Consider the following 27,215-nt stretch of genomic DNA (forward strand, 5'->3'; position numbering starts at 1 on the left):
TGACAGATGGCCATCCAGCCTCTGCTTAAAGACCTCCAAAGAAGGAGAATCCACCATGGTCTGAGTCAGTCCATTCCTCTGTCGAACAGCCCTTTTACTGTCAGGAAGGTCCTCCTAATGTTGAGCTGGAATCTCTTTTCCTGGAGCTTGCATCCATTGCTCCATTGGGTCCTGTTCTCTGGAGCAGCAGAAAACAAGCTTGCTCCCTCCTCAATATGACATCCCTTCAAGTATTTAAACAGGGCTCTTATATCACCTCTTAACTTTCTCTTCTCCAGGCTAAACATCCCCAGCAATTCCCTAAGTCTCTTCTCATAGGGCTTCATGAATTCCAGACCTTTCACCATCTTAAGTCTCTGTCCTTTGGACACATGGCTCCAGTTTCTCAATGTCCTTTTTAAATTGTGGGACTCAGAACTGGACACAGTATTCCAGCTGGGGCCTGACCAGAGCAGAATAGAGGGGTACCATTACTTCTCTTGATCTAGACACTATACTTCAATTGATGCAGCCTAAAATCACATTGACGACATCGTTCTGTTGACTCATGTTCAACTTGTGGTCTACTAGGACTCCTAGATCCCTTTTGAACACGTCTCCTTAAGCCAGGTGTCCCGATCCTATATCTGCATTTCATTTTTCCGCCGTAAGTGCAGTACCTTACATTTTTTCTGTGTTGAAATCCATTTTGTCAGTTTTGGCCCAACTGTCCAATCTGTTTTCAGCAACGTTAAACTCTACAGCTGCATAGCTTCCGAGTCTCCCCTTGATTTAGCCCAGTGACCCCCTGCTATCAGCACATGCTGATAGATCCCTTGCGCATGCACCGTTGCCAAGCTGGGTCTCCTCTTCCCTCGGGAGCCGCTTGACTTGCTGCGGGGGGGGGGGGGGGGCTCTTGGTCAACCACTTTCCCAAACCGTCTTCAAAGGCAGCCCCAGAAACGGCATGTTGGGGTCACTTAACACAGAGGATGGTCTGCTGAAGGATGGACATCCCTGTCCAGACTGGGATGGAGCGCCCAGCCCTAGGACACCCCTCTGTGTGCCTCGAGGGACAGCTGTGGGCCTGGGATGCCCCCCCAAGCAGTGACCATCTCTCATGCAGGAGGACGTGCCTCCACCCCAGCCGCTCAACTGGCAAAAGGGACTGGCCAGCTGCTCTGGACTGGACAGTTTCTGACCCTCATGCCCTCCGTGTGCCATCCGTACGAAAGGGGAGTGATCTATAAGCCTGGGACACCTGTGCACCAAAACACTGCAAAACATGACACCAAAGTCCAATTTTAGCACCGTGCATTTTTTGTGCATGAACTTGCTATTTTGCAGAGTTTGGCCATGACTTTGGAAAGCTAGCCCTGTCGTTGTTTTTAAAAAATGGAACGTGTCACAAGTTGCTTTGTCATCTCAAAAACCCATTTAAAACAGAGGAAACGGCAAAACACCCAAGATTCCCATGATCTGAAGAGAAGGAACAAGAGGGTGACTAACTGCAAGCAGAAACATCGCCACTGAAAGGACGGCCGGAAGCCGCCTTTCTTTTCTGCTCTTTGTTCTTTCTTAGGATTCTTGGTGTGTTTTTAAAACTTTGAATAAAACTCTAACCAGTAAATAAAAACAGAAGAGAGGAAACGGCCGCACGAAGGACACTGCTAAGCAGCCAGGGAGCGTTGCTTGCTGCACCGAAGGGGTTTTCCAGTTTTGGTCCATAGAAATATAGAGAGACTTTTGGAGGGATCTTGGGGTGGGATCAGGGATTGCCGTCGGATCCGCCGGGTGCCATGGTCTCCGTCTGTAAGGTATATGATTGTTACTTTTGTTTTATTGGTAGCTCTATAGTTTATAGTGATGCAATGCATTGTATTATTAATTGTAGGTTGTATTGTTTACCCCTTATGTTTTGGCCGAGTGCTTTGAGTGCTGATGACTCTGGAGGCCGGAGTTCAAATCCTGGTTCAGCCATGAAAACCCACTGGCTGACCTTGGGCCACGAGTCACGCTCTCTCAGCCTCAGAGGATGGCCATGGCAAACCCCTTCCAAACAAATCTTGCCACGAAACTCCATGATAGGATTGCCTTAGGGTCAGAAATGACTTGAAGGCACACAATGACGACAACAACGTTTTTTAGGTATAGAAAAATAGTTTGTATTTGTATGCTTTTTTTTAAATTGTTGATTATGTTTTGTTACTGTTTAATAAAGATTTAATAGTTCTTAAAAAAGGCCTTTATTACAACCAGGTACCATTATAAAAGCAGCAAAAACATTTTTGTTTCACGGAGGGAAATGCGGCATCACTCCTTAAAGCAGAGGAGGAATTTCTAGTTTTCCCGTGCGACGGCTGGACTCTGACCCAGGAGCCGATGCTGGACCTACGCACTTTATCCAGAGGTTTTAGCATTTAATGGGGATGGTTTTCTCAAGGCTGCCATTATATGGCACCAAACTAGCAATTTAGAGCCATCAAAGAGCAACTCCTTCCCTCCCAAATGCAAACATTTGCTTTTACAGCTTGGAGTTTTGGGGGATAAAGTCACCCAAAGTCTCGAGACGAGTGGCGACTAACTGACCAAAGGAAGCATTTGTATGAGAGGAAGAGGGCCCTGCGGCAGCGGCGCAACGGAAAGAGCCTTCCTCTCTTTAACTGGGGTACTTTTATACACACAAGGAAACACAGCAGACGAACACGTCCGCTGCAGATTACAGTAGTTTAATTCGACAGTAGATTAACACATCCAGAGTAAAACCCGCCAGCATTAAATCTTCATTAAAAAAAATCTCCCCAATAAATTAGAAAAAGCAAGTGCAAAGTGTTAACATTCCCCATTTTAAAGACTGTAACAGGAAATGAACATGTTTGTCCAGTGGCACCGTGGCCACAACCAAACGGAGCATCATTTGCAGCCCATCTGTGGCAGTAGAACATCTGGCCTCCAATACACAAAAACTTGCTGCCCCCCGGAAGGGCTGGAGGAAGGTCAGTTTCTGTATTGGGGGGTTAACAACCGTGGAATGGGGGGCACCCCCAGAAGTGGAGACCGTGGGGGGACACGCAATCCACGGCTGGGGAGAAACGTGCATAAGACCCCCGCCACCACCGCCACTGGCCCAAACAAATGTGGGTCCCCCGCCCCACCTCACCCCACTCCAAGTTCCTATGAAACAGCCCCAAACTGTCTGGGAAGGAAAGAAGAGGGGAAAGCTCTTGTAAAAATAACCCTGAGGGACAGACCATTTTAAAAGTCTGGCTTTGCATTTTGCGAAAGTATAACTTAAGAGCTGCTCTTTTCTTGAGCGCATCAGTCCTTTAGGAATGCACATAAATAATAAAAATATTTTAAAATAATAATAATAGCAATAATAGCAATACTATTCCGTTGGCTGTACTTACAATCCCAACACGCCAAAAGACAAGATTTAGGGCATCGGGGTCCAAATGAGACAAATAATTTAAGGGAATTCGGAATCCAAGTTGTCAAGTTGATGCCAGACTTTTACCAAAGGAAGGGAGAAACCAGGGGCCACTCCAGAGCAGGCAAGGGGGTCCCATGGAAGAGCGGCAGTGATCCCCCATAACCACACATTTTGGGTTTCGGCAAGGCAGGCACACAAGGTGCAGCAGGAGGAGGCGGCAGCGGCTGCCCTTCCTCAAAGGTCTTGCAGAGGAGCAGGTGGTGGTGGCCAAAGGCCAAACAGCTGGCAAGCAAGATGCCCCCAGAGCAAGGCAACCGCTTGTCCTCTCCCCCATCCCACATGCACCTTCCAGCCCCAAGGACCCTTCCAGGGACAGGGAGGCATCCTCTCAGGCGGGCACCAGAGGATCAGCCAGGGCAGAAGGGAAGGCAGCACCACCCTTCAGAGGCCAAGCAGGAGCACCACACAGAAGCCTATGGAAGAGCAGCCACCAGCACAGCATGGATGATGGGGCTGCCCTCCAGATGCCACTGGACTGCAATTCCCATTGGCCCCACCCCACAGAGCCAGTGCTGAATGACACCAGGAGCTAAGAGTTGAACAAGAACCTGGCAGGCCACAGCTTGCCCTGCACCAGCACAGCCATCCCCTCTCCCCAATTCGGGCATTTCAGCAGGTCAGGGGGGGGGGTTCTGTGTATGGGTGCAATTAGGGAACAGAGGAGATAAAAGAAAGACCCCCTCCACCAGTGCCACTCTGACCCTAGGGGCTCTTCCCATACACCTCAGCCCTCCCCAACACACACACCAACATAACTAGTCAGATGAGGTGTTTGCAAGTCACAGTCCCAAGGTCAAAAGATGCATAGCTACATGGATTTCATTCTGAAACACCTTGGCATTTTCTGCCCACGCAGGAAGGAGGGGAACCTGGTCGGCATGGAGGACCAAAGGGACCCCCTCCCACTGCCCCAGCCTCCTCCGGGGTCGCAAGCGGGGCCACCCCTGCCTTGATGCGCTGCAAGGGAGAGGCAAGCTTTTTTGCACTGCAGGGGAAAGGCAACACACTGGAGCAAGAATGGGGTCAAGACGGAGGAGGAAGGAAGACAGGCATCCACCGGGGAAGGCTGGTGGCCTGTGGCCCTGGCTGGACACAGGAGAAAGGCCTGTGGGGCCACATTGGGCTGCCTGCTCTCCTACAAGAGACAGCAGAGACCCAGGAGGCCTCTCCCTAGCCCTTTCTGTTGGGATGCAAGGTGAGGAAGGAAACTACCCAGAGGTGCTGCTCTCATGCTGGAGGCCTTCACAGAGGCCTTTTTGGACATGCGCACCCCCTGCCCTATTGTTTCAGCAGCAAATGCATCCTTTGGAGCCAGACCAGGCCCCTTTGGCATTGTGCACACAGAGAACATCTTTCAAAACCATGCCCAGGAGATGGGGGTGATTTGTACACACGTGGGGTGTGCTATGAAGAAGGAAGGCAGGGAGGGAACATGCACTCACAAGCAGCTCAACCGCCTGACCCTCCATGCCAGGAAGGCTCCAATTTGTGGCATGTCCCCCACCCACCTGCCTTTCTGCCTCCCCATTTTGCATCTCAATTCCCCCTCAGGGTAGTGGCAGAGAAGGTGGTCTGGCCATGAGCTGGAAGCCTCAATCCAAAAGGTAAATCCCACTGTCCTCAGCCCAGGACCCACAACACAGCCAGTCATCCTGAAGTCGTCCTTTCTCTTGTTGCAGGGGACTTCACGGGGGCAGATCCCCCACCATTCCCTACCGGGAGAGCAACTGTGGGTCCTCAGCCGTGTTCGTTTCTTGCGCTTTTGCTGAGCCAATGTGGGAGGTGGGGTCAGACTTTGAGTTGGGGGTCAAAGGTGGCGGGGCGGCTGCAGCTGGCCAGAGGGGGCTGCCAGGAACACATTCGACAACCTGCATTCAATGTGGCGCAAACACACCATTTCTGATATAAAAGGAGACAGAGAAGACGTGACTGCAAGAGGAGGCCTGCCATCCCTTCAGCGCAGGAACTGTGTCCGCCAAGCTCTGTGCGACCCAGAACCCAGACTTCCCACGGGAACAATCTTTACAGGCCCAGGAGCGTTGCTTGGACACAGGGCCAAAGGAAACTGGCTAAAAGAAATACCAACGCCTCGCCTCGGTTGTTGAAGGTTCCCACTCCACAGAGAAGGGGCTTCTACTGGTCAGTCCAGGTCCAGGCCTGATGGGCTCCCAGCAGCGGCTGCCTCTCTGGACGTGACGGAGGAAGCCAGAATGACAGGAGGAGGAGGAGCAGCCAGCCGCTATGTGACAGTGACGATTTGGTAGGAGGAGCCATTCCCCGGGGCCCTGGCCTCCGTGGTCGTGGATGGCTTGGGTGGCCACTCTGGGTCCACCAGCAGCTCCTGGGCCAGGTGCATGTACTTGGCTTTGGGGGGCTTCCTCCTGGACCGGAGCAGTGCAGGAAGGGCACACCACCGCCAGCTGCCCAGTGTCTCCTAGTGAAAGAGGGAGAACAGGAAGGTTAGAAGCAAGAGCAAAGGCATCCTCCCATGTCCACCTTGGCTTCCACGATGCCCTCCTGGGTATATCTCCTAGGACCATGAAGTGGAAGCAGCAGGGAAACCCCAGCAGAGAGAAGAACTCCTACCACCTGCAGCCCCTGCATGCCCCCCCATCGGCAGTCTCCAGGCCTTCAAAGCATGCGTGGCTGATGTGGGTGGAGCAGGCCCCTCTGTCTTGGGGGCTGGCCTGCTGCAGGAAGTGGGGCCCCGGGGCCAAGCACCCCATGCTTGACTCCAGCTGAAAAACTGTCATCAAGCCACCTCTCTCCCCGCTTTCCCACCACCAGAGTGGCTCTTTTCTGCTCCTGATGCCACCTTCTCTGTGATGGCTGTTGCGGTCATCCCACTCGGCCACATGCCCCATCCGTTCTCCAGGGATGAATCTGGTCTGTTCAAGCCTACCCAATGGAGGCCTGTGGCCATAAGCGAGGCCTGGTCCAAGGGCCATGCTATCAGACCAGGGAAGAAGCACCCCAAAAAGCCTCACATCCCTGGTCTCTCGTACCTCACAGAGCATTCGGGAAGGTGGCCAGCATATGAGACAGAAAGAATCAGGAGACCACTGCCATCCCACCCCACTGGGAAAACCTTTCCAGAAAAGACACCCCGGCAAACCCAGAGGCACAAGGGCGACATTCAGCAAAACCTCCCACCTACCCACCCCACACAATCTTTGTGGCATCCGCAGTAATGGGAACGGCCGCATGCATGAAGGATGGACAGTAAAGATCAGAGTTCCAACCTGTGGTGGGTGGGAGGAAGAGGAGGAGAAGGAGGAGGAGGAAGAGGAGGCTAGGCGGTATTCCCCTTGCTTGTCTCGGCTGAAGAGAGCTTTCCAAAGGACCGTGTCAAGGAGGACATTCTGTGGGTTGTTCCAGGGAGCAGGGAGAATCAAGAAGAGGGGAGATCATTCATAGAGAGAGAGCACTTCACAAAGGGCAGCAATGCCGGGGCAAACAGCTCAGTGCAGGGGGGACTCACCCTCCCCTGGCAAAGGCACTCTATAATTCTGTCGGGGATGCTTTCATTGAGAGTTCCTGCATGGCAGAATGGGGTTGGACTAGATGGCCCCTGGGGTCTCTTCCAACTCTTATGATTCCAATTCAGCTGTGGGAAAGATGAGGGGCTCCTCTTTTCTAGGAGGGCTGGGCTGCGGGGATTCAGTTTCTCAAACCCAGAACGTGGCTCCTCTGCAATTTGGCAAAACCCCAAGACTCATTCTGGAGGCTCCCAGCCAGGTAACTTTTAAATATTTGCATTTAGAGCTCCCATTAGTCCTTGGCCCTTCCACTGAGTTCATCCAAGTTGATGGTGGCCCAAATGCACTGGGTGCGTGGGTGGGTAGGGAGATTTCCAGCCTTTTGTATTACAATTCAGCATTGCTCTGCATTCAAAAGACTGCAAAGGTGTGTTTCAATAGAGAGATGACTGTCCTGGGAGGGGGGGTGAGTTCACCTCCCTCTGCCTCCCCCCCCCCCCCCGGGGTCTGGCGTGGCCTTCCAACGGTCAGTCTCATCTCTCAAAAAAAGGATTTCAGAGACCCAGGAAGGGAACGCAGGGCCTTGGGGAGAATTATGAAGATTTGGGAATGCCAAGTCTTAAAAAACGAAATTGTCTTCTGAGTTATGAAACACTTGATTTGACACTTTCAACAACCCCCCAAGCCCCTCTTGCTCCCCCCCTCACCAGTGATTTACACCTGAGACCCCAAATTACTCACCTCCACCAGAATGGAGACAAAGGCATTGATGGCAACGATGAGGAGGACTTTGCCCCGCCATGAATGGGGTAGACAGACCAGCTGCAAAACAAAGGTGCCACCCCAACAGAGACACAGACACACAGAGAGACACAAACAGAAGCAAGAGTCTTGTTAGAAGGCAGGGCAGCTGCGCTGTTCACAGACACCAAGAGACCAGCCCTCCACCAGTCACCCCCAAGATGGGCCCAAAAGCTCAGCCTCTGGATAGAGGGTCTTCACTGGGGGACAGAGTTGGTGGGGTCTAAGTGACCCACCTCAGGTCTGGGGGAATGAAATGCACAGGATGGGGGACACCTGGCTGAATGAGAGACTTATCTGTGTGAAAGGGATCTAGGAGTCCAAGTAGACCATAAGTTGATCATGAGTCAACAGTGCGAGGTGGCAGCTAAAAAGGCCAAGGCAATTTTAGGCTGCAACAGAAGTATAGTGTCTAGATCAAGGGAAGTAATAGTTCCACTCTATTCTGCTCTGGTCAGGCCTCACCTGGAATAATTCTGTGTCCAGTTCTGGGCACCACAATTCAAAAAGGATGTGGAAAAACTGGAGTGTGTCCAAAGGAGGGTGACTAAAATAGTGCAAGATTTGGTAACCAATCTAACTATGAGGAATGACTTAGGGAGCTGGGGTTTAGCCTGGAAAAGAGAAGGTTAAGAGGTGATATGATAGCCCTGTTTAAATACTTGAAGGGATGTCATATTGAGGAGGGAGAAAGCTTATTTTCTGCTGCTCCAGAGAATAGGAGACAATGGAGCAATGGATGGAAGCTACAGGAAAAGAGATTCCAGCTCAACATTAGGAGGACCTTCCTAAGAGTAAGGGCTGTTCGACAATAGAACACACTCCTTCCTTGGAGTGTAGTGGAATCTCCTTCCTTGGAGGTCTTTAAGCAGAGGCTAGATGGCCATCTGTCAATGAGGCTGCTTTGATTGGGAGTTCCTGCATGGCAGGGGGTTGGACTGGATGGTCCTTGCGGTCTCTTCCAAGTCTATGATTCTATGATTCTATGAATGGAGAGATGGGCCTCATGTCCCTCCAAACAGAAAACTCCAGCTGGATGCTTCGGAGCTGGGCAGCCCCAGCATGGAGGCCTCTAAACTGGGCTCGCTCCATCCAGAGGTGGGGGGCTGCCAAAAGGGTCTACTCAAAAGGGTCACTGCATGTACACACCACCAATAAATACCACCCCCAAGACCCCCCAGTGGGCTGTACAGAGGGCAGAAGTGTGAGGCAGGAGACCCAATCCGAAGACTGAGGAGCCACGCCACTCCCTACTCGGACGCAGACAGGCATGCAAGCGGACAGGACAAGGGAGCCACGGCTCAGGAATTTGACTACCCTTATTCAGAAGGGCCATGGCAAAGTGGCACAACACAATAGGACAAGGCCAAGAAGACACGCAGGGAGGAAGAAGCTCTCCACGTCTCTGCTGGATTCATGTCTCATGGCAATAAAAGGGCAAGGCAATGTTGCATGTGGTTATTTGAAAAGCAGACATGATTCAACTGCCTTTTATTAAAGACACGTGTATGTTGGGTATTTGGGACTGTCTCATTCTTAGTGGTCTGTGGTTCGTGCCTTTAGCTTTCTTGGTTAATTTTTTTTGGGGGGGAAGGGGGGGATTCTTTTCCATTTGTGTGCTTCTCTGAAGAATTTCCAGCAGCATCCTTGTGATCTTGGCTGGGTGGGCATAAAAAACCCAGCAGCCCCTTGCTTTCCCATCTACAACTGGAAAGGGGGGGGATTGTTAGGGTCTTTTAACGGTGGGACTGCTGCTCTGCAAGGATGGTAAAATGCCAACAGATCAAAACAAAAAGGCAGAAGTGCTCAATTCCAATGTTGCTTCAGTCTCCCCAAAGGAGGACTGCGCACTTCTATGCATCAACAGAGGCCTTGGCAAGGAATCCGGCTTGCAAAGGCCGATAAGGAGTTAATCGGCAGTTACTTAGTTAACATCAATGAGTTCAGATCTCTAGGGCCAAATGAACTGCATCCCAAATTACTGAAGGAAAACACAAGACCCCTTGCCATGATTTCGGAGCAGTCTTGAAGAACGGGTGAGGTGCCAGAGGACTGGCGAAGGGCAAAGATTGTCCCTCTCTTCAAAAAAAGCAGAAAAGAAGGTCCAAGGTCCCAGAAGCCAGTCAGCCGGGCCTCAGCGCCAGGGAAAAAATGTCTATTAGGAGCCTGTTGGCAAGTATCGGGATCACAATGCAAATCCTGCCAAACTAACCTTGCATCTTCTTTTGATCAGCTGTGAATGCGATTTATCTGGATTTCAGCAAAGCATTTGATAAGGCCCCTCAGGATATTTTGATCAGCAAAGTGACTAAATATGGAATCGACTGAAACATTATCAGATGGACCAGTAACTGGTTGGAAAATTCATATGTTGTCATCAGTGGCTGTGCTTCAGATTTGAAGGAGGTCTCAAGTGGAGTTGCTGCAGGAGTCTCTTCTGGGGCCAAGGCTCTCCAATATTTTCATCAATGATTTAGATCATAGAGTTGAGTTGGAAGAGACCCCAAGGGCCCCGATTCAGTCCAACCCCATTCTGCCATGCAGGAACTCTCAATCAAAGCATCCTCACTGACAGAGGTCCATCCAGCCTCTGTTTAAAGAGATCAGAGGTTCCCAACCTTTGGTCCTTAAAGGTCTTGAAATGCAGCTCCCATAGTTTCTGGCTTTGCTCAGAACCACTGATTTAGATAATAGAGTGGAGGGGATTCTTATCAAATTTGCAGACAATACAAAGTTAGAGAACTAACATGTTTGAAGACAGGAAAAGAATTAGAAGGACTCTGATAAACTAGAAAACTGGGCTGATATTAAGAAAACATAATTCAACAGAAACAAATGGAAAATTCTACATTTAGGAAATGTGGCTCAGCAGCACTACATGCGAAAAGGACTTTGGGATTATACCATAACTGATCATAACTGAATGAGCCAGCAGTGTGAAGCTGCAGCTAAGAAGGTGAATGCTATTAGTTTCCAAGTGAGGGAAGTAGTAGTCCCACTATATTCTGTGCTGGTCAGGCCTCTTCCGGAGCCCTGCTTTCAGTTCTGGGTGCCTCATTTTAGGAAGGATATGGACAGGTTGGGGCAGGTTCAGAGAAGGGCAACAACGATGACAAGAGGCATGAAGAACAAAACAGGTGATGAAAGATTGAAGGAGCTGGGCATGTTCAGCTTCATGGAGAGAAAACTGAAGGGTACCCCAAGGGCTGTCACAAAGAGGAGGGAGCAGGCCTGTCCTTGGCTGCCGCAGAGGGGAGAATCAGGTCTAACAGTAGTAAGCAAGCAAGTAGGGTCAGGTCTAGCAGTAGGAAGTAAGCAAGAGGGCAGATTTTGAATGAATCAAAAAAAGGAACTTCTTGACAGAAAGAGTGGTTCAGCAACGGAACCGACGGCCTAAAGGCCTCCTTCTCTGGACACCTTCAAAAAGATGCTGAACAGCAGCTCCCTGCCGCTGGGGAGGCTAGTCTAGCTGGAGGTTCTGTGTTGAGCAAGGGCTTGGGGTTGGCCCTGATGCCCTCTGGGGACCCTTCCCAACTCTAGGATTCTGCCCCCAGAGGGTCCCTCCTGCCTGCTGGGCCACCGAGGAAGATGGCTAGGGCTCAGGGCAGAGGTTCCCAACCCTTCTGCCTCCCCAAACACCCCCCCCCCCCATGTCAGCCTTGCAGGCGTCTGCCTCAGCGGTTGGAGGGGAGCCGCCTCTTTCCCCACACAACCCAAAGTCCTAAAACTGGGGGCCAGGGTGGTTTCTGGCTGCCCAGGGACGGGGGCGGAAGCCAGGGAATAATGCCTGAGAAGAGCAGGCTTGCTCTGGAGAGAAGGAGAGGAGCTCGAGAGAAAGCAAGCCAAGGCCAAAGCCCCTGTGCATTGGGGGCACAGCTGGGGCTAACACGGGGGAACTGGGGAGCAGCATATTGCAATCTTACCTCCAGAAAAGTGTCAACCGATGCCACTGGATGCAGCAGGATGGTGAGGATGACGGCGTACAGGACAAGGATGGAGATCACAAAGAAATCTGTGAAGGAGAGATGTGCAGAGTGGCTCTGAAAGTTACAGTCTGGTGTGGACCCCTTTCCCCTGGCATAACCTCTGAGAAAATGGAGGGGCAGTGAGGCCCTGTGGAGTGGTAGTGGGGAAGTGGAGGGATCATAGAATCACAGAGCTGGAAAAGACTCCAAGGGCCCTGATCCAGTCCAGCCTCCTTCTGCCATGCAGGAACTCTCAGTCAAAGCATCCCCACTGACAGATGGCCATCCAGCCTCTGTTTAAAAACCTCCAAAGAAGGAGACTCCACTGCACTCCAAGGAAGGAGCGTGTTCCACTGCCAAACAAGTTCCTCCTAATGTTTAGGTGGAATCATTGCTCTGGATACCTCTTGGCACAGGAGTACATGCACCTCTCCCTTGGAGTCACACAACCATGGAGTCGGCAGGGATCCCAGGGGCCATATAAGTCAAGTCCCTTTCTGCCATGCAGGAATACACAATTACCACAAACAAACAGCTTCATTTATATACCGCTTCATACTGAACTAACAGTGTCTAAGCGGTTTACAACTGTAAGCTAATTGCCCCCAACAAGCTGGTACTCATTTTAGCAACCTCCTTGGAAGGATGCAAGGCTGAGTCAAGCCTCAGTCCTTTTGCTGGTAGTGAGCTCGCAACCTTATGGTTTTGAGTGAGTGGCTGCAGTACTGGCATTGAACCACTGCGCCACCAGGGTTCCACACCCAAAAGATACCCATCCAGCCTCTGGTTAAGACCTCCAAAAAGGGAGAGTCCATTGCCCACTGAAGCAGTCCATAGTCCACCCTCAAACAGCCCTGACAGTCAAGAAGTTCCTCCCAATCTTTAGGAGGAATCACTCTTGTTGTAATGTGGACCCACTGGTTTGTGTTCTAGTGTTCTCTGGAGCAGCAGAAAACAAGCTGGCTGCACCTTCTACACGATGGCATTCCTTCGGGTATTTAAAGACAGCTGCGCCATGTCCCCTCTAAGTCTTTTGTCCTCCCAGCTGGACAGCCCAGCTCCCGCAGCTGCTCTTCACCGGACTTGGTGGCTTCCAGGCTTCTGGTCATCCTGGCCACCCTCCTTGGATGCCTTCTGGCTTGCCCACAGCCTAGCAGCATTTTCTCTCCTCGGGGACAAAGAGTGCCCTGACTTCCCCCTTCCTTCCTGCTCCCACTACAAAACCCACGCCTCTCCAGAAATGCCACCCATTCAGAAAAAGCCCAAAATCCACATTATGTACACACTTTTGTGATCTCCAGAGCTTGTCATGAGAGTCAGAGTGGTGTAGCATCAGACAATGACTCTGGAAACCAAGGTTCAAATTCCTACTCAGCCATGGAAACCCACTGGGTGACCTTGAGCAAGTCACACTTTCTCAGCCTCGGAGGAAGGCTATGGCAAACCTCTTGAACAATTCGTGCCAGGAAAACATGAATAATAATAATAATAATAATAATAATAATAATAATAAATGATTTATTTATAGCCCGCCCAATCACAAGGAATCTGGGTGGGTTAAAACAATAAAAATGCATAGCAAACACAATGAAGTTAAAAATTAATCCTTTCCTTCTTCTCTTTAGACTCAACAGCGACGTAAATCACAGTATATGGGGAGAGGAGCTAGGTTATGGCTACCCTAAAGCAACCCTGTAGTAGGGCCGCCTTAGGGTAGCCATAACTTGGAAACAGCTTCAGGGGACACAACAACAACTCGGGCAAAAAGATATAGGATATCACCTGGAGACCTGCAGATTTTGTGACCTTTTGGGTCAGCCTAATAAACCTATGGTACAGTGCTAATAAATGATTTTGGCATCTATTTTTCCTTACAGCCAACAATGGCTATCTCTTGGGTGGGTTGCCACTTGGACAATCTGGGAGGAGAGACAGCATGGCATAGTAGTTTCAGTGTTGGTCTACTACTCTGGGGACCAGGGTCTGATTCCCCACTTGGCCATGAAACCCACTGGGTGCCCTTGGGCAAGTCACATGCCCTCAGCCTCAAAGGATGGCAATAGCAAACCCCTTCTGCACAAATCCTGCCAAGAAAACCCTACGATAGGGTTGCCTTAGGGTCACCTTAAGTCGGAAATGACTTGAAGGCACACAACAAACAACAATCGGGGAAAGACATTTTCTGCAGCCAATTTCTGCTTGTCCTCCAGGGCTTATTGTCTTCCTTCCAAGTAATCCTCATTCTCCATGCAGAGTTATTTTCTTTACTTCTGATTCAAGCCAGAGCAACCAAGAAGGAACTATTCCTCCTGGAAGGACCCACCCAACTGATGCCATGTGATGTCTTTATGTTTGCAAGCAAGCGAAGGTCTACTCTACACGGGGATGTCAGCCTGACAACGCCATCAGAGACCCCTTGCTTTGCCTGGCGGGGCTGCCCCCCTGTGCCCCCCTCCCCTTTCCCCACCTGCCCTAGGAACACCACTATGGCAGGTTTTGAGATTGTCTTGAGTACTTACAGTTCTTGTAGCAAGGCTGCCGGAAAGGCCTCCCTTTCGAAAAGGCAACGGCGACTATCAGGTACTGGAAGCTAGAGATGAAGAAGATTGTGGTGTTCTCGTAGTTTCGGATGTTGTGCTCATCGTGAACGGATGTGCTGTTGTGCTGTGATGCATTGGCAAAGGGGACTCCGGATACATCGCAAACGCTGGAACAAGCAAGTCCATCCAAGAGAGTCAGAGGAGAGTGCAGTGGACCATCTGTGCTGAAAAAGAGGAGGCCCATCCCACTCTCTGGCCTCCTGCCCTTCCTCTGCCATCTGGGCAACCCACACAAACACAGGCAGACAAAGGAAAGCCTGGCAGCTCAACCTTCCAGGCACTGGGCACCTTTTGACAAATCAGCTCGCTTTACCTGTTCTTCTGAGGACTACCACATTTGTGTAAAAGGTTAATCATTCTCAAAATTCAGAACAACTGAAAAGATGTCCCAATCCACTGGAGATATTATTACTTCTGTTATTAACAACACTCCCGCCTGTGAAGAGCATACGCTTACAGAAACGGCAGAGGGAGCATGAAGTCCTCGGCCCCCAGGAGGCAACTGTGACTGTGAAGAGAAGGCTTCCTCTGCAGGTGTGTCTGCACACATTTACACCCGTGTCGGTCTCATCAAGGAAGTGTGCCTGTTGCTGCAGAAGGCCCATTTTTACTAGTACACACACCGACCCTTGTCAAACAACCAAGTCTCATCATGCAACAAATAGACAAGGATCTCTTTCAACATGGGCAACTCTGTTTTTAAAAGCCATCCTTCCTCTAAGACATTTAGGACAGTAGAGCTATTATTAAGAGGTGCTATGAAAGCCCTGTTTAAGTATATGAAAGGGTGCCATACTGAAGAGGGAGCAAGCTTGTTTTCTGCTGCTCCAGAGAACAGGACACAATGGATGCAAGCTACAGGAAAAGAGATTCCAGCTCAACATTGGGAGGAATCTCCTGACAGCAAGAGCTGTTTGGCAATGGAAGACACTCCTTCCTCGGAGATTGTGGTGGAGTCTCCTTCCTTGGAAGTCTTTAAGCAGAGGATGGATGGCCATCTGTCAATGAGGATGCTTTGATGGGGAGTTCCTGCATGGCAGAAGAAGGGGCTTGGATTGGATCAGGGCCCTTCTTGGGGTCTCTTCCAACTCTACAATTCTATGATTATATGATTTTAAAAGTAAGGAATTTCCCCCCCAGTGGGCAGCTAAAAGGGTTGTGCCCCATGCCTGAAACTCTTCTGTTTTAATCATTTAAAGGAAGGAGAATCCACTACTCTCCGGGGGAGTTTGTTCCACTGTCGAACAGCCCTTACTGTCAGGAAGTTCTTCCACCTCAACATTAGGAAGAACTTCCTGAGAGTAAGGGCTGTTCGACAGTGGAACAAACTCCCCCGGAGTGTAGTGGAGTCTCCTTCCTTGGAGGTCTTTAAGCAGAGGCTAGATGGCCATCTGCTGGGGATGCTTTGATTGGGATTTCCTGCATGGCAGAATGGGGTTGGACTGGATCAGGGCCCTTGTGGTCTCTTCCAACTCTATGATTCTATGATTCTATGATTTGCTTTAAAAGCATATTTAAAGTTTAGGCTGTTTTAACAAGTATGTTAAGGTGCTTTTAAAGGTGGTTTTTTTTAAATTTCTGTACTATTTTAAATTATTTAAATTACTTGGGGAGCCCTTAGTGGCTGGGTGTCTCTCTCTCTCTCTCTATCTATCTCTATATATATATATGCGCGCAACTGATCAGTCGATCAATCATTGTGCTTCCCCAGAGGCCTATGAGCCTCAGCTCCTCTTTTGCCCACTGGACTCATCTGAGGCCTCCTCAGAGTTGTTTCCAGGACACAAAATGAGATCCTGCTGTATATCTTGGACACCCCCATGTCCTCATGGCAGCATTAGTATTAGTATTAGTATTAGTATCATCCCACCCTTCTCTTAAGACTGGGACTCAGGGCAGCTTACAACATTAAAAAACAATACAATTAAAAACATAACAAAACAGTACATTAAAATAGAATTACATTCCTACAGTAATTAAAACAAATTACATATTAAAATACCAAATACTTGATATAGCACCCCTGGCCTTTCTTTAAAAGCTTTCTGTTTTGAAAGCCTCTCTGAAGGGCAGTCCATGGAGTGCAGACCGTGCCAATTCCACACAGAGACAAAAGCCTTTGGAAATGAAACCCACCCGCGAGTCCCACAGCAACCCCTGGGGTCCCTTGCCCACTTACTTGCGGGAGAGTGGGGCCCGGGTTTCATACCAGGGCTGCCGCCTGACCCACAGGAATCCCAAGGTCTGGAAGCCGAGGGAGATGAGGATCTGAGAAAGGACGGAGCAGAGCAGGGCCCCCGAAATGAGGCCGGAGGGTGGCCGCTGTGCCACCAGCTCCTTCCATGCAGGATTCAAGCTCACTGTGGAGATGCAAGAAGCAAGAGAAAGGAGCATCTCCATGAAGCCAAGTTCTGCAATCAGGACTGACATAAATCGCACTCGTTTTGCACACTGCCACACCCGGGGCAAACCCCATCTTCACAGTGGTACTCAACCCTGGCCAAAAAAGCTGCTGCTGCGCCCATCGCTGTGAAAAGGGGTTAGAGAGCAGCGGGTTTCTGGTCTCTCTCATCTCCTTTCACAGCAAGAAGCTCATGAGAGCTGCTCTTTCGACCAGGACAGAGCACTGAGCTGGGAGTGGATGTCTGTAACACTGTTCTGCTCATGCGCAATCCATGGCAGCCCCCATTGCTCTCAGCAGCCTCCTTTCTCCTGGGGCTCCAAGGACTTAGCCAGAGCCACGCAGAGCAGAGAGCGAGAGGGGCCCTGTGTCTGGAACTCAACTGCAGCACGGACACATACACTGCAGGGCTGTTCTGCGAGCAGCTGAGAGCGGAGGGGGTGACTTAAGCCCTTTTGAAAGTGAAAGACACAACCACAAGGGAGCCTGGGGCAATACTCACTGGTGAAGACCACCACCAAGATGATGGCGAGGTCAATGAAGAGGAACTGGAAATCTCCCAAGTTGCTCTGGATCTAGAAGGGAAGCAGCAATGACACTTTGCAGCAGGGTCTTTGCCATGCCCTTCAGAAGCACTGAGGGGTCCCCTCTGAGCCAGGGAGACTTAGAATCAAAGAGTCATAGAGCTGGAAGAGACTTCAAGGGCCCTGATCCAGTCCATGATATAGCCCCCCATTCTTCTACCCTGCAGGAACTCTCAGTCAAAGCATCCCCAACAGATGGCCATCCAGCCTCTGTTTAAAGACCTCCAAAGAAGGAGACTTGTGCCCACCCCACTGCTGTGTGGGGCCAGGGCTTGCTCTGCAGCCATCACAACTGGCCTGCCCCCCCTCCCCCAGAGCTTCAGGTTCCTAAGTGACAGAATGACCACTCTGCCCTCTCCTTCCCAGCATTTGTGGCTGAAATGAGAGAATGGGGAATGCAAAGATGGCAACACACTTTTTGCTCAGAGTCATTGCATAACCACTACATTATGCCCCTGTTTTGCCTACTAGCTCAGTGCCTGCTGAAGCAGGAGGGGGCTGGTTAAGAAGGTATGGAGCCCCTTGTACCTCAGCCAACAAGAAAGAATGGGGCGGATAGGCTTTCCCACTGTCTTCACAAATACCACATTTGCACAAAATAAATGTTTAACTCAACAGCAAAAACCTGCTTGCAAAATACTCACTGAGTAAAGGAGGGTGACACTGACATACTGGATGATACTGTATAAAGCCATGAATTTGAACACGCAGAAAGAAGTTATTAAAGCAGCGCGGCCCTCCCTGTGAAAAAACGGCATCCACACAATAACAAGAGGCTACAGCAAGCTTCCAGATTTTGTGTGAGTAAATAAAAGTCTTCCCATACAGGCACCATACCTTGCGGAAAAGCAAAAGCCAGAAGGCAGACCCACAACTGAGAGAAAGGAAATCACCCGCCATGAAGTGGGATCTGCCACAGGAAGGCAGAGCAGATGAGCAAATGCCCTGGTGGGCTGCTGAGTATGCAAAATGGGGGCAGCTTTGTTCCTGGCCTGCCCTTGGGGGTTGTTCAAAGGCTGCCTGGGGCAGTAATCCCACAGCCCTTCCAAGTTGTGAATGACACCCCCCTCCTCTGCCCGCCAGGCCCTTCTCACTCAGAGCCTGGCACTCTGGCAAGAACACGCAACTGGGCTGGTCTGCCTGGCACCAGGAGCACCGTGCCACCTGTCCTGCACTGGACCCCCACTTCCAGAAAACTCTTGAGCATCCCTTTACCTGATCAGGTTTGGCACACAGGCGATGCTGGGGGTCCGGGAGGTGAAGGGCGATGCTACAGAAGCCTCTAGCTCAGAGAGGGAAATGCCACCATGTGCCTGCTTTAGTGCCTGCCGGAGAGAATATGGAGAGAGAACAGTGAACATTACTTTCATCCATTAGGATTAATGAGCCAAATGGGAACCATGTTTTAACCAGGCACAAATACTCACCCCGCAGTCATTTGCTCCATCACCACACATGCCCACGTAGTAACTGTAAAGAGAACAAAGACATGGGGAGTGTGAATATCAGGGCCTCACTGAATTCTGGGCCTAATCCACTTCTCTCAGCCCAATATCTCTGCCTTTGTATGGCTCTCTGGGGACTCTCATTAGAGCACTACCCATGGCCCAAACAGGGCAGGCTCAGGGCAGGGCCTGGCACATCAGGGCAGCACACCACTGCCAACATGCTTCCACTTGTCCCAGCCAGGGGAGACACCGAGGCCCATAATTAGGACACACTCAGAGAGCGGTCCGTTTCATCACCATGCGAGAGAGCAAGCAGGACTGCCATGCCAAAGCCCAGATTCCCCACTGTGCTGCAGGACAAAGGGTTGCAACACACACACAGAGCCCTGGTCTCCACCTGCGCATGTGCGGGAGCAAGCAAGAAGCAAAGCAGCCCCCAAGAGTCACTGCTGGGGAGCATTGTGCTTCCACAGAAAAGGACACGACACCAGCCACCCGGGATGAAGGTCAAGGCATAAAGGCTGGTTGTGGGGTGGGGGGAATCATCTCTTCCTCCAGAAGGAGCCATCCCTTGGAGGGTCAGCCCTACTGACCCCCAACTACGCCAATCTCCCCAGCACCAGATACAGAAAGAGAGAGATAGAAAGAGAGGCCTGCCAAGGAGCTCTGCCCAAGGGAAGCAAAAGAGAAGCAGAGAAAGCAGCCACTCTGCCCCCCTTTCATTTCCCTCTCTCTCAGACACCTTTCTTCTTCCACATAATTAAGGGTCAATATGATTTATGTATTTCCCAATTACAAAAGAGGAAATCAGACAGGCTCTAAGAGAGAGAGAAAGGAAAAACACCAGGCCTGGATGGATTTACAATGACATACTATAAATTATTTGAAGATGAACTAATTGAACCATTGCAAAAAATGTTAAATGAAACGAGTGTTGAAAATTTCCCTAAAACATGGAAAGAAGCAAACATTACATTAATTTTAAAAACAGATAAAGATCCCCAAGAAATTAAAAATTATAGACCAATCTCATTACTAAACAATGACTATAAAATCTTCACAACTATATTGGCCACTAGATTTAAAAAAACCTTAAAGATTTGGACAGGAGAGGAAGAAAGATATTTAAGGAAGAATATTAGAATCATGATAAACTCTACGGAATTGTTGAAGGGGAAAAAAGGCAAAGGAGTGGCGATTGTACTAATAGACAAGGAAAAGGCTTTTGAAAGAGTGCATTGGGTTACGATATTTGAACCTTTCAAAAAAATAGGAATTAAAAAAAGATTTCTGGAATGGATTAGAGCAATATATAGAGAACAAGAGGCCCATTTAATTATAAACAGAGAAAGAACCAAGGTAGTAAAGATGAGGCAAGGTACAAGACAAGGGTGCCCCTGATCTCCTTTATTATTTATTATGCTAATAGAAATACTTATTAGGAGAACTGATTAGAATAGAGAAATTCAGGGATTAGATAACAAGGGAACTAAATTAAAAACACTAGCTTTTGTGGACGATTTAGGTTTTTTTATAGAGGGTCCTTTATTAAATAGTAAAATGCTACAAAAGGAACTTAATGAATTCGAAAAAATAGCAGGACTAAAGGTTAATGACAACAAAACATTTAAACCAAAGGGAAGAAAAGGAATTAACGGAAACAACAGGCTATAATATAACAAAAGAAGTAAGGTATTTAGGGATTGACATAACAACAAACAATGCAGATCTCTTTAAAAACAACTATAATAAATTATGGAACCAAATTAAAAAAGACTTAGAAAATTGGAAATCTTTAAAATGATCATTATTAGGAAGAATAGCGTGTATTAAAATGAACGTGTTACTAAAGATTCTCTTTTTATATCAAACAATCCCAATAACACAAAAAGAGAAATTAATTCAAAACTGGCAAAAAGATTTGTTTAAATTCATATGGATGGGGAAAAAACCTAAGGGCCAGAATGAAAATACGAGAGGATCCTAAAGAAAGAGGTGGTTTAAAAATTTACTTTCAAGCTACGTGTCTGATTTGGATTAAAGATTGGTTAAAACTGAAAGATAGAAAATGATTGAAATCAGAGGGAGAAAAATTAACTTTTGGTTGGCATGCAGACCTATATTACAATAAAGAGAAAACAGACAAGGAATTTAACAACCGTTGTATAAAGAAGCCGCTACGATGGATCTGGAAAAAAGTGAGGGGGAAATGGGTGAACCAATTACAAGAGAAAGGAAGCATTTTTATGGAGAGAGAAAGGATTGGTTAAAGTAGAAAGACCTGTTAGTAAAAGATGGGGAAAAGGACAGATTTACGACAGAAGAAGAATTTCAGGATCAAAATTATAAAATTCACTGGTATCTGAAGTGGAACTAAAAGAAAGGTTTAAAACAGATCAGAAGGAGAATAAGTTTGTGGAAGAAGAGACAGAACTGGAGAAACTATTAAAATTAGCAAATAAAGGTTTACTCTCTAAACTTTACAATTTTTTATTGAAAACAGAACTAGAAAAAGAAGTCATTAAAAACAATATGATAACTTGGGCACAAAATATAGGACACAATATAGAGTTAGATCAATGGGAATATTCATGGAATATACGTTTAAAAGATACCAGAAGTCAAAATATTAGGGAGAATTACTATAAAGTGTTCTATCGATGGTATATTACGCCGGATAAATTAGCTAAAATATATGGAACAAAAGATAAATGTTGGAAATGTTTAAAAGGAAAAGGAACGTTTTTCCATTGTTGGTGGTCTTCCCGATAATCCAAAAATATTGGCATGAAATTCATAACTTAATTGGGAATATGTTAAAAATTAAAATGGAATTTAAACCTGAAATTTACCTACTAAATACAATTGATCGCAAATTAGAGAATATCTTTCATTTGATCGCTGCAGCAAGGATTGTATCGTCACGAAAATGGAAAGAAGAAAACATCCAGGATATAAAAGAATGGACAGATAAAATCTACAAAGTGGTTGAAATGGAGAAATTGACTAGACTTTGAGATGACGAAAATATGGAGGACTTCTTTAGAGAATGGGAAAGCGTGATAACTTTTCTGCATCAAGAAGAAAAGGAACTTTGTGTAGAAGGCTTCATAGATTAGAATACTTTTAAGTAATAGTAACTCACAAGATAGAATAAAAAATGTTGATTTGAACATAAGTTAATAAGTTAACAGAATGGCCATGAAGAAGTATTAGGAAACTAGAGCCTTTCTTAGAAGCTTTTAGTAAGATGTAGCATAGAGACAGTAGTAAACAAATAAAGAGATAATAAGGATCACAAATGAAACGTTAAAGATTATTCCCATGTACAAGACGGGAAGATATGTGTTTTATGTTGGATGAATGTTTAGTTAGTGCAGTGTGTCTTTGAAAGTTAGTCAGAATGATCTGTAATGTGAAGAAGAAAGAATGTTTTAGTAGATGGAAGAGGGCAAGTGTAAGTGAAGAAAGTTTGTGTAGTAAGGAGGAAGAGTGAATAGATGAACAGAGGAGAGAAGGAGAAGAGAGAAAAGGGGAAGGACGGGAATGAGAGAAGTTTGTTTTAATACTCAGAAGGTAAAGTACTTCATATGTAAGATTGTATTTGTGATTAGTAAGGTTTGTGTTATGTTTGTCTAATAAAAATTTATTAGATTAAATATATATATTATTGATATATTTATTTACTTTATTCATAGGCTGCCTTTCTCCCAGGCCAGCACCCAAAGCGGCTTCCGTAACAACAAATGTTTACAGAAAGTCTGAAAACCAATTCTAAAACACCTTTTTTGCCCCTTTCTGATAACAGGCGGAGGAATGCAAGGACCCCCCTCAGTCCCCTTGATGCCCCTGGACCCAGCTGGGACCGCCTGCCCAAAGAAAGGGGCAACTTGCCACACGCAGGCAACAATGGCCTGCAGAAAAAACCTCGAAAGGCCCCTGCTTGAAAGGCCATGTGGACCAACCAGAACACCTGACGGCGACGGTGAGAAGGCAGCAGGGTCAGCAGTTGCAGCAGTGGCCCCAGCAGGAAAGGGCAATACTTACTCCACATTTTGCAAAGCCTCCACCAGCTGGGTTTTCTGATCCGGCGCCATGCGAGCAAAGATGGTGCCATGCAGCACAAGCTGGAAAACACAGGTCCTCTTACCACCCGCGTCACGTGGAAACCCCCAAAAAACCCCAAAGCAGGGAGAGAGGGAACCCTGTAGATTCTCAAGCCCCAGATGGGTTCTGCAGCACGGAGAAGCAGCGTTTCCTGGCCTGCCAGGGACCCGTCTCTGGTGGCCCCAATCCTCACCAGCATCACTGCCAGGATCACACTGCATTGGGGGAAAGGGGCACAGAAGGACTACTTAAGCCGGGGATTGGGATGGGGAGAGGCTGAAGCACTGGGTGTTTCACTCTTGGGTGCAGGAGCACAAAATAGTGAACAAAAAATGTTCCTTTTATTCGTTTTTGTATTTAATGGGTATCCGGGCAGCTCACCCCAAGGATTAAAGTGAGAGAGAAAGAGAGAGGCTTTACCCTCTCTTGTAATGCTAGAAACTCTCTGGGCTTCTTGCAAAAGCGGGAGAGGGCAGGTGATCCATAGCAGGGAGGAACAACTGCCTCCTACCAAGGTGCAGAAGACATGGCTGTTCAAAGGCCAAGACCAAATCATGGAGGAGGAATGGTCTCTCCAAGGCTAGGAGGAATCTCCAAGATTTGGAACAATTTATCACTGGCGCCAGCAGCAAACTACATATGGTGTGTGTGTGTGTGTGTGCGCGTGCTGCTGTGTCTTGCAGGGAGGGGAGCTTCCACAGCAGCACCCACTGGCCAGAGTGGCAAAGAAGCAGAGGAGAGGTTGGCATGCCAGGCAACCACAGCTCTGCCCTTAGCTTGGCTATTGTAACTGGGGCTGCGTTGTCAGCGGGGCAGAGATGTGTGTTGGCTGCCCTCGGGATGAGTCAGCCCAGGAAACAGGAGGAAGGTGCTCTGGAAAAGCTCCTCGCCTGGGCTCAGCCTGGGAGGAAACAGGACACCTCTGGCTAACTAAAAACACTGTAGTCACTTTGGGGTTTTCTTTCCATCCAAGCCTGCAAAATGCCCCCTCCTGTTGTGTTTGCACCACTGCACTGCCAAAGGCTGTTATGATCATGCCTATCTATCCCTCTCTCTTCCTGACATGCGCAGCACTGCCAATGCGCTGAATTTCCCTCCTTCCTTTCTCCCTGCCAAACACCTGATGCAGACCTTGGGGATGAGATCCTGAAAGTGTTCCTGGATCACAGCGAAGGACTTTCCATTCATAGCAAAGTGGTATCTGGTCACCTGGAGGTCCTCAAAGCTTTTGTGCGCCAGTTTAATAGGGATATCCTGTAAGGAAAGAGGAGGGTCATGGAGTGAATCTGGCAACACCTGTTTCCTTTGGGGCGAAAACACTCCTGCTGCTCTTTTAGAAGAAGCTGGAAGCCTAGGGCCAAAGCAGGCAGTCCTCTGCCTGGCAGAAATTTGCAGGAGGGGGGCAGCCGACTGACAAATGTGAGCAAAATGCCTGATTTGAGACAACCTGCACCCACAGTTTAGCACCCACTGGAATGTCTCAAGTAACATGGAACATAAAAAGCACCCTTTTTAATTTGGTGACACACTTTTTTAAAAAAATGTTAATTCTTAATAAAAGAAACACTTGAAAAGGAGCACAGATGTGGCAGAAGCCGCCTTGGAAGAGGTGTCCCAGCCTCCAGATGGCTGTACCACAATTCCTATGAGGCCCAGCCAGTGTGGCTCATGGCAAGGAAGGCCACGAGTCCACGGGATCCTAGAACCATACAGAATTGGAAAGGACCCTAAAGGGCTATCTACCCTGCTGCCTGTGAAGGGCAACTGCCCAGCAGAGCTGTTCAGGGTGGTTAGGGAACTAACTCAACTCCTGGCCACCCAGAACCTTTTACTAGAACCAACCACAGCCTGTGCGACGCTTTTAATGACTTTTTCGCCGATAAAGTCTCTCAGATAAGGGCTGATCTCGACGCCGGCCTTTTGACGGAATCAATGAGAGAGGTACCCAGTGACTCTGGAAACAAGATTAAACTGGATCACTTTGAGTTTGTAAATACCAATGACGTGGACAAGCTCCTTGGTTGTGTAAAGAAGACGATGTGTTCTCTCGACCCTTGCCCATCTTGGCTGACCATTCAGGGAGGAGATGCCATAAAAACACCATTATAAGATAGAATGCCCTCTTTTAATGCATCCTTTCGTGAGGGTATATTTTCATCTGCCTTAAAACAGGTAATAGTGAAAGCACTTTTGAAGAAACCTCCCTAGATCCCCTGCTGAGAAATAACTACAGACCGGTCTCCCTATTACCATTTTTGGGCAAGGTGATTGAGAGGGTGGTCGCCTTCCAACTCCAAGCTGTCTTGGATGAAACCGATTGTCTGGACCCATTTCAAACTGGCTTCAGAGCGGGATACAGAGTTGAGACTGCCACGGTCGCCTTAGTCGATGATCTCCGTCTGAGTATCGACAGGGGAAGTGTGACCTTGTTGGTGCTCTTGGACATCTCAGCGGCCTCCGATACCATCGACCATGGTATCCTTCTGGAACGCCTGAGAGAATTAGGCATTGAGGGCACTGCGCTCCAGTGGTTCCGATCCTACCTCTCGGGAAGGCTCCAGATGGTGAGGCTTGGGGACAGTTGCTCTTGTAAAAGAGAGCTGACATCTGGCGTCCCTCAAGGCGCCATTCTATCCCCCATGCTATTTAACATTCACATGAAGCCGCTGGGAGAGATCATCCGGAAGCATGGAGCTCGGTGTTATCAGTAAGCTGATGACACCCAGATCTATCTCTCCATGTCTCCGACTGAGACAGTGACTCTCCTCTGGATGCCTGTCTGGGGTCAGTAATGGGCTGGATGAGGGAAAACAAACTCAGGTTGAATCCAGAGAAAACAGAGGTACTCGCGAAAGGTACCCCAAGTCCAGGCAGGTAGATTTGCCATCCAGTCCTGGACAGGGTCACACTTCCCCTAAAGGACAAAGTCCGCAGTTTGGGAGTACTCCTGGACTCATCTCAAGTAGATGCGATGGCCAGGAGCGCTTGGTACCAGCTGCGGCTGATACGCCAACTGCGTCCCTGTCTGGACCGAAAGGACCTTGAAACCGTAGTACACGCACTGGTAACCTCTTGCTTGGATTTCTGTAATGCGCGCTACATGGGGCTACCTTTGTACCAAGTTCAGAAGCTTCAACTAGTTCAAAATGCCGCAGCCGGATTGGTCATGGGAACCTCAAGGTCAGACCATATAACACCCGTAGTAAAGTTGCTACACTGGCTGCCTATTAGCTTCTGGGCTCAATACAAAGTGTTGGTTATTACCTATAAAGCCCTACATGGCTTGGGCCCAAGTTATTTGAGGGAACGCCTCTCCCAACACAATCCGTCCCACACTCTCACAACAACCGGGAAGTATTTACTTGAGCATCCCAAAGTGAGATTAACAACCACTCACCAAAGAGCATTTACGGCCATGGTCCCTTTGCAATGGAACAATCTCCCGGAAGAGATCCAACTTATCTCTACTCTGGATGCCTTCAAGAAGGCGCTGAAAACTCACCTCTTCCAATGAGGCTACCCCCCTGATTCTTTCTAAAGAATATCACTTTCAACAGAAGGCTACCTCAGGATGTTAATTGGGATCGGCACAGAGCATGTTTTTAGATAGCACATTGTTTTATACTCTGATTTTATCTAAATGTTATTGGAATTATTGTATTGTTATACTATATTATCGTATTATGTATTTTGACTGTCATCCCGCTTCGATCCCTCGGGAGAGGCGGGAAAACATAAATAAAATTTATTATTATTATTATTATTATTATTATTATTATTATTATTATTATATCCACAGGTGGCTGACTCTGACCTCTGCTTAAAAACCTCCAACCAAGGAGAATCCGCTTTGCCTTTGTGCAAATGGCACCCACCTGCTCAAGAGGCCTGGAGGCTCCTCAACTTTTGTGATCTGTTTTATAGGCCATCAAGGACTGGAATGTATGCCACATCATGGCAAATGTGTGTTACTCAACTGACACTTGCGGGGGGAGGGATCAGCGGTCAGGAGCAATACTGGACAGAACAGACACATATCAGGCCTTCTCTAAACACTCCCTTCGGGCAGCCCCCCCCCCCCCAAGACTGCCTTGCTGGTTGAAAGTCCACTAGGGAGCGGGTGATAAGAAAGGCTTGATGGTATATATGTGTGGGGCAGAAAGGAACCCCTGAAGATTCTTACACATGCGTGTGTACACACTCCTCAGTTTACCCTCTGCATTCTCCTTTTCACCAAAGGTCCTCCAGTTGCTAGAAGGAAGTGAAAGCACACAACTGCCTGGCCACTGGTCCCTCCCTTCCGTTTCCACTGGGGGAAATGGCTGCTGGCCACTCCATAGAACCACAAAATCCCCTGC

At 48.4% G+C, this 27,215-nt stretch overlaps 2 protein-coding genes across 7 annotated transcripts in view; one reads left to right on the forward strand and one right to left on the reverse strand.

Annotated features, from left to right (window-relative positions):
• Nucleotides 1-27,215, forward strand: part of LOC149317815 (D-beta-hydroxybutyrate dehydrogenase, mitochondrial-like) — a 381,124-nt gene that overhangs the window by 136,162 nt on the left and 217,747 nt on the right. The gene's annotated exons all lie outside the window — the stretch shown is intronic.
• LOC149317820 (polyamine-transporting ATPase 13A3-like) overlaps nucleotides 1,991-27,215 on the reverse strand; it is a 65,227-nt gene continuing 40,002 nt past the window's right edge. For 4 of the 6 annotated variants that reach the window (XM_089508512.1, XM_089508510.1, XM_089508511.1 and 1 more), the window contains 12 exons: nucleotides 23,989-24,111; nucleotides 22,798-22,877; nucleotides 18,730-18,772; nucleotides 18,518-18,627; nucleotides 17,947-18,043; nucleotides 17,221-17,293; nucleotides 16,497-16,677; nucleotides 14,237-14,424; nucleotides 11,676-11,764; nucleotides 7,693-7,773; nucleotides 6,715-6,834; nucleotides 1,991-5,906 (listed from right to left, as the gene is read on the reverse strand). In XM_089508512.1, coding sequence (XP_089364638.1) covers nucleotides 5,712-5,906; nucleotides 6,715-6,834; nucleotides 7,693-7,773; nucleotides 11,676-11,764; nucleotides 14,237-14,424; nucleotides 16,497-16,677; nucleotides 17,221-17,293; nucleotides 17,947-18,043; nucleotides 18,518-18,627; nucleotides 18,730-18,772; nucleotides 22,798-22,877; nucleotides 23,989-24,111 — 1,380 coding nt within the window. In that variant the 3' untranslated portion in view covers nucleotides 1,991-5,711. Of the gene's footprint in view, nucleotides 5,907-6,714; nucleotides 6,835-7,692; nucleotides 7,774-11,675; nucleotides 11,765-14,236; nucleotides 14,425-16,496; nucleotides 16,678-17,220; nucleotides 17,294-17,946; nucleotides 18,044-18,517; nucleotides 18,628-18,729; nucleotides 18,773-22,797; nucleotides 22,878-23,988; nucleotides 24,112-27,215 lie in introns of those variants that run through there. The other 2 variants (XM_089508513.1, XR_016279923.1) reach the window with 2 other exon arrangements.

Source organism: Sceloporus occidentalis, unplaced genomic scaffold (assembly GCF_023333645.1).
Source record: "Sceloporus occidentalis isolate IW3139 unplaced genomic scaffold, rSceOcc1.0.p SCAF_2, whole genome shotgun sequence".
Classification (NCBI taxonomy): Eukaryota; Metazoa; Chordata; class Lepidosauria; order Squamata; family Phrynosomatidae; genus Sceloporus; species Sceloporus occidentalis.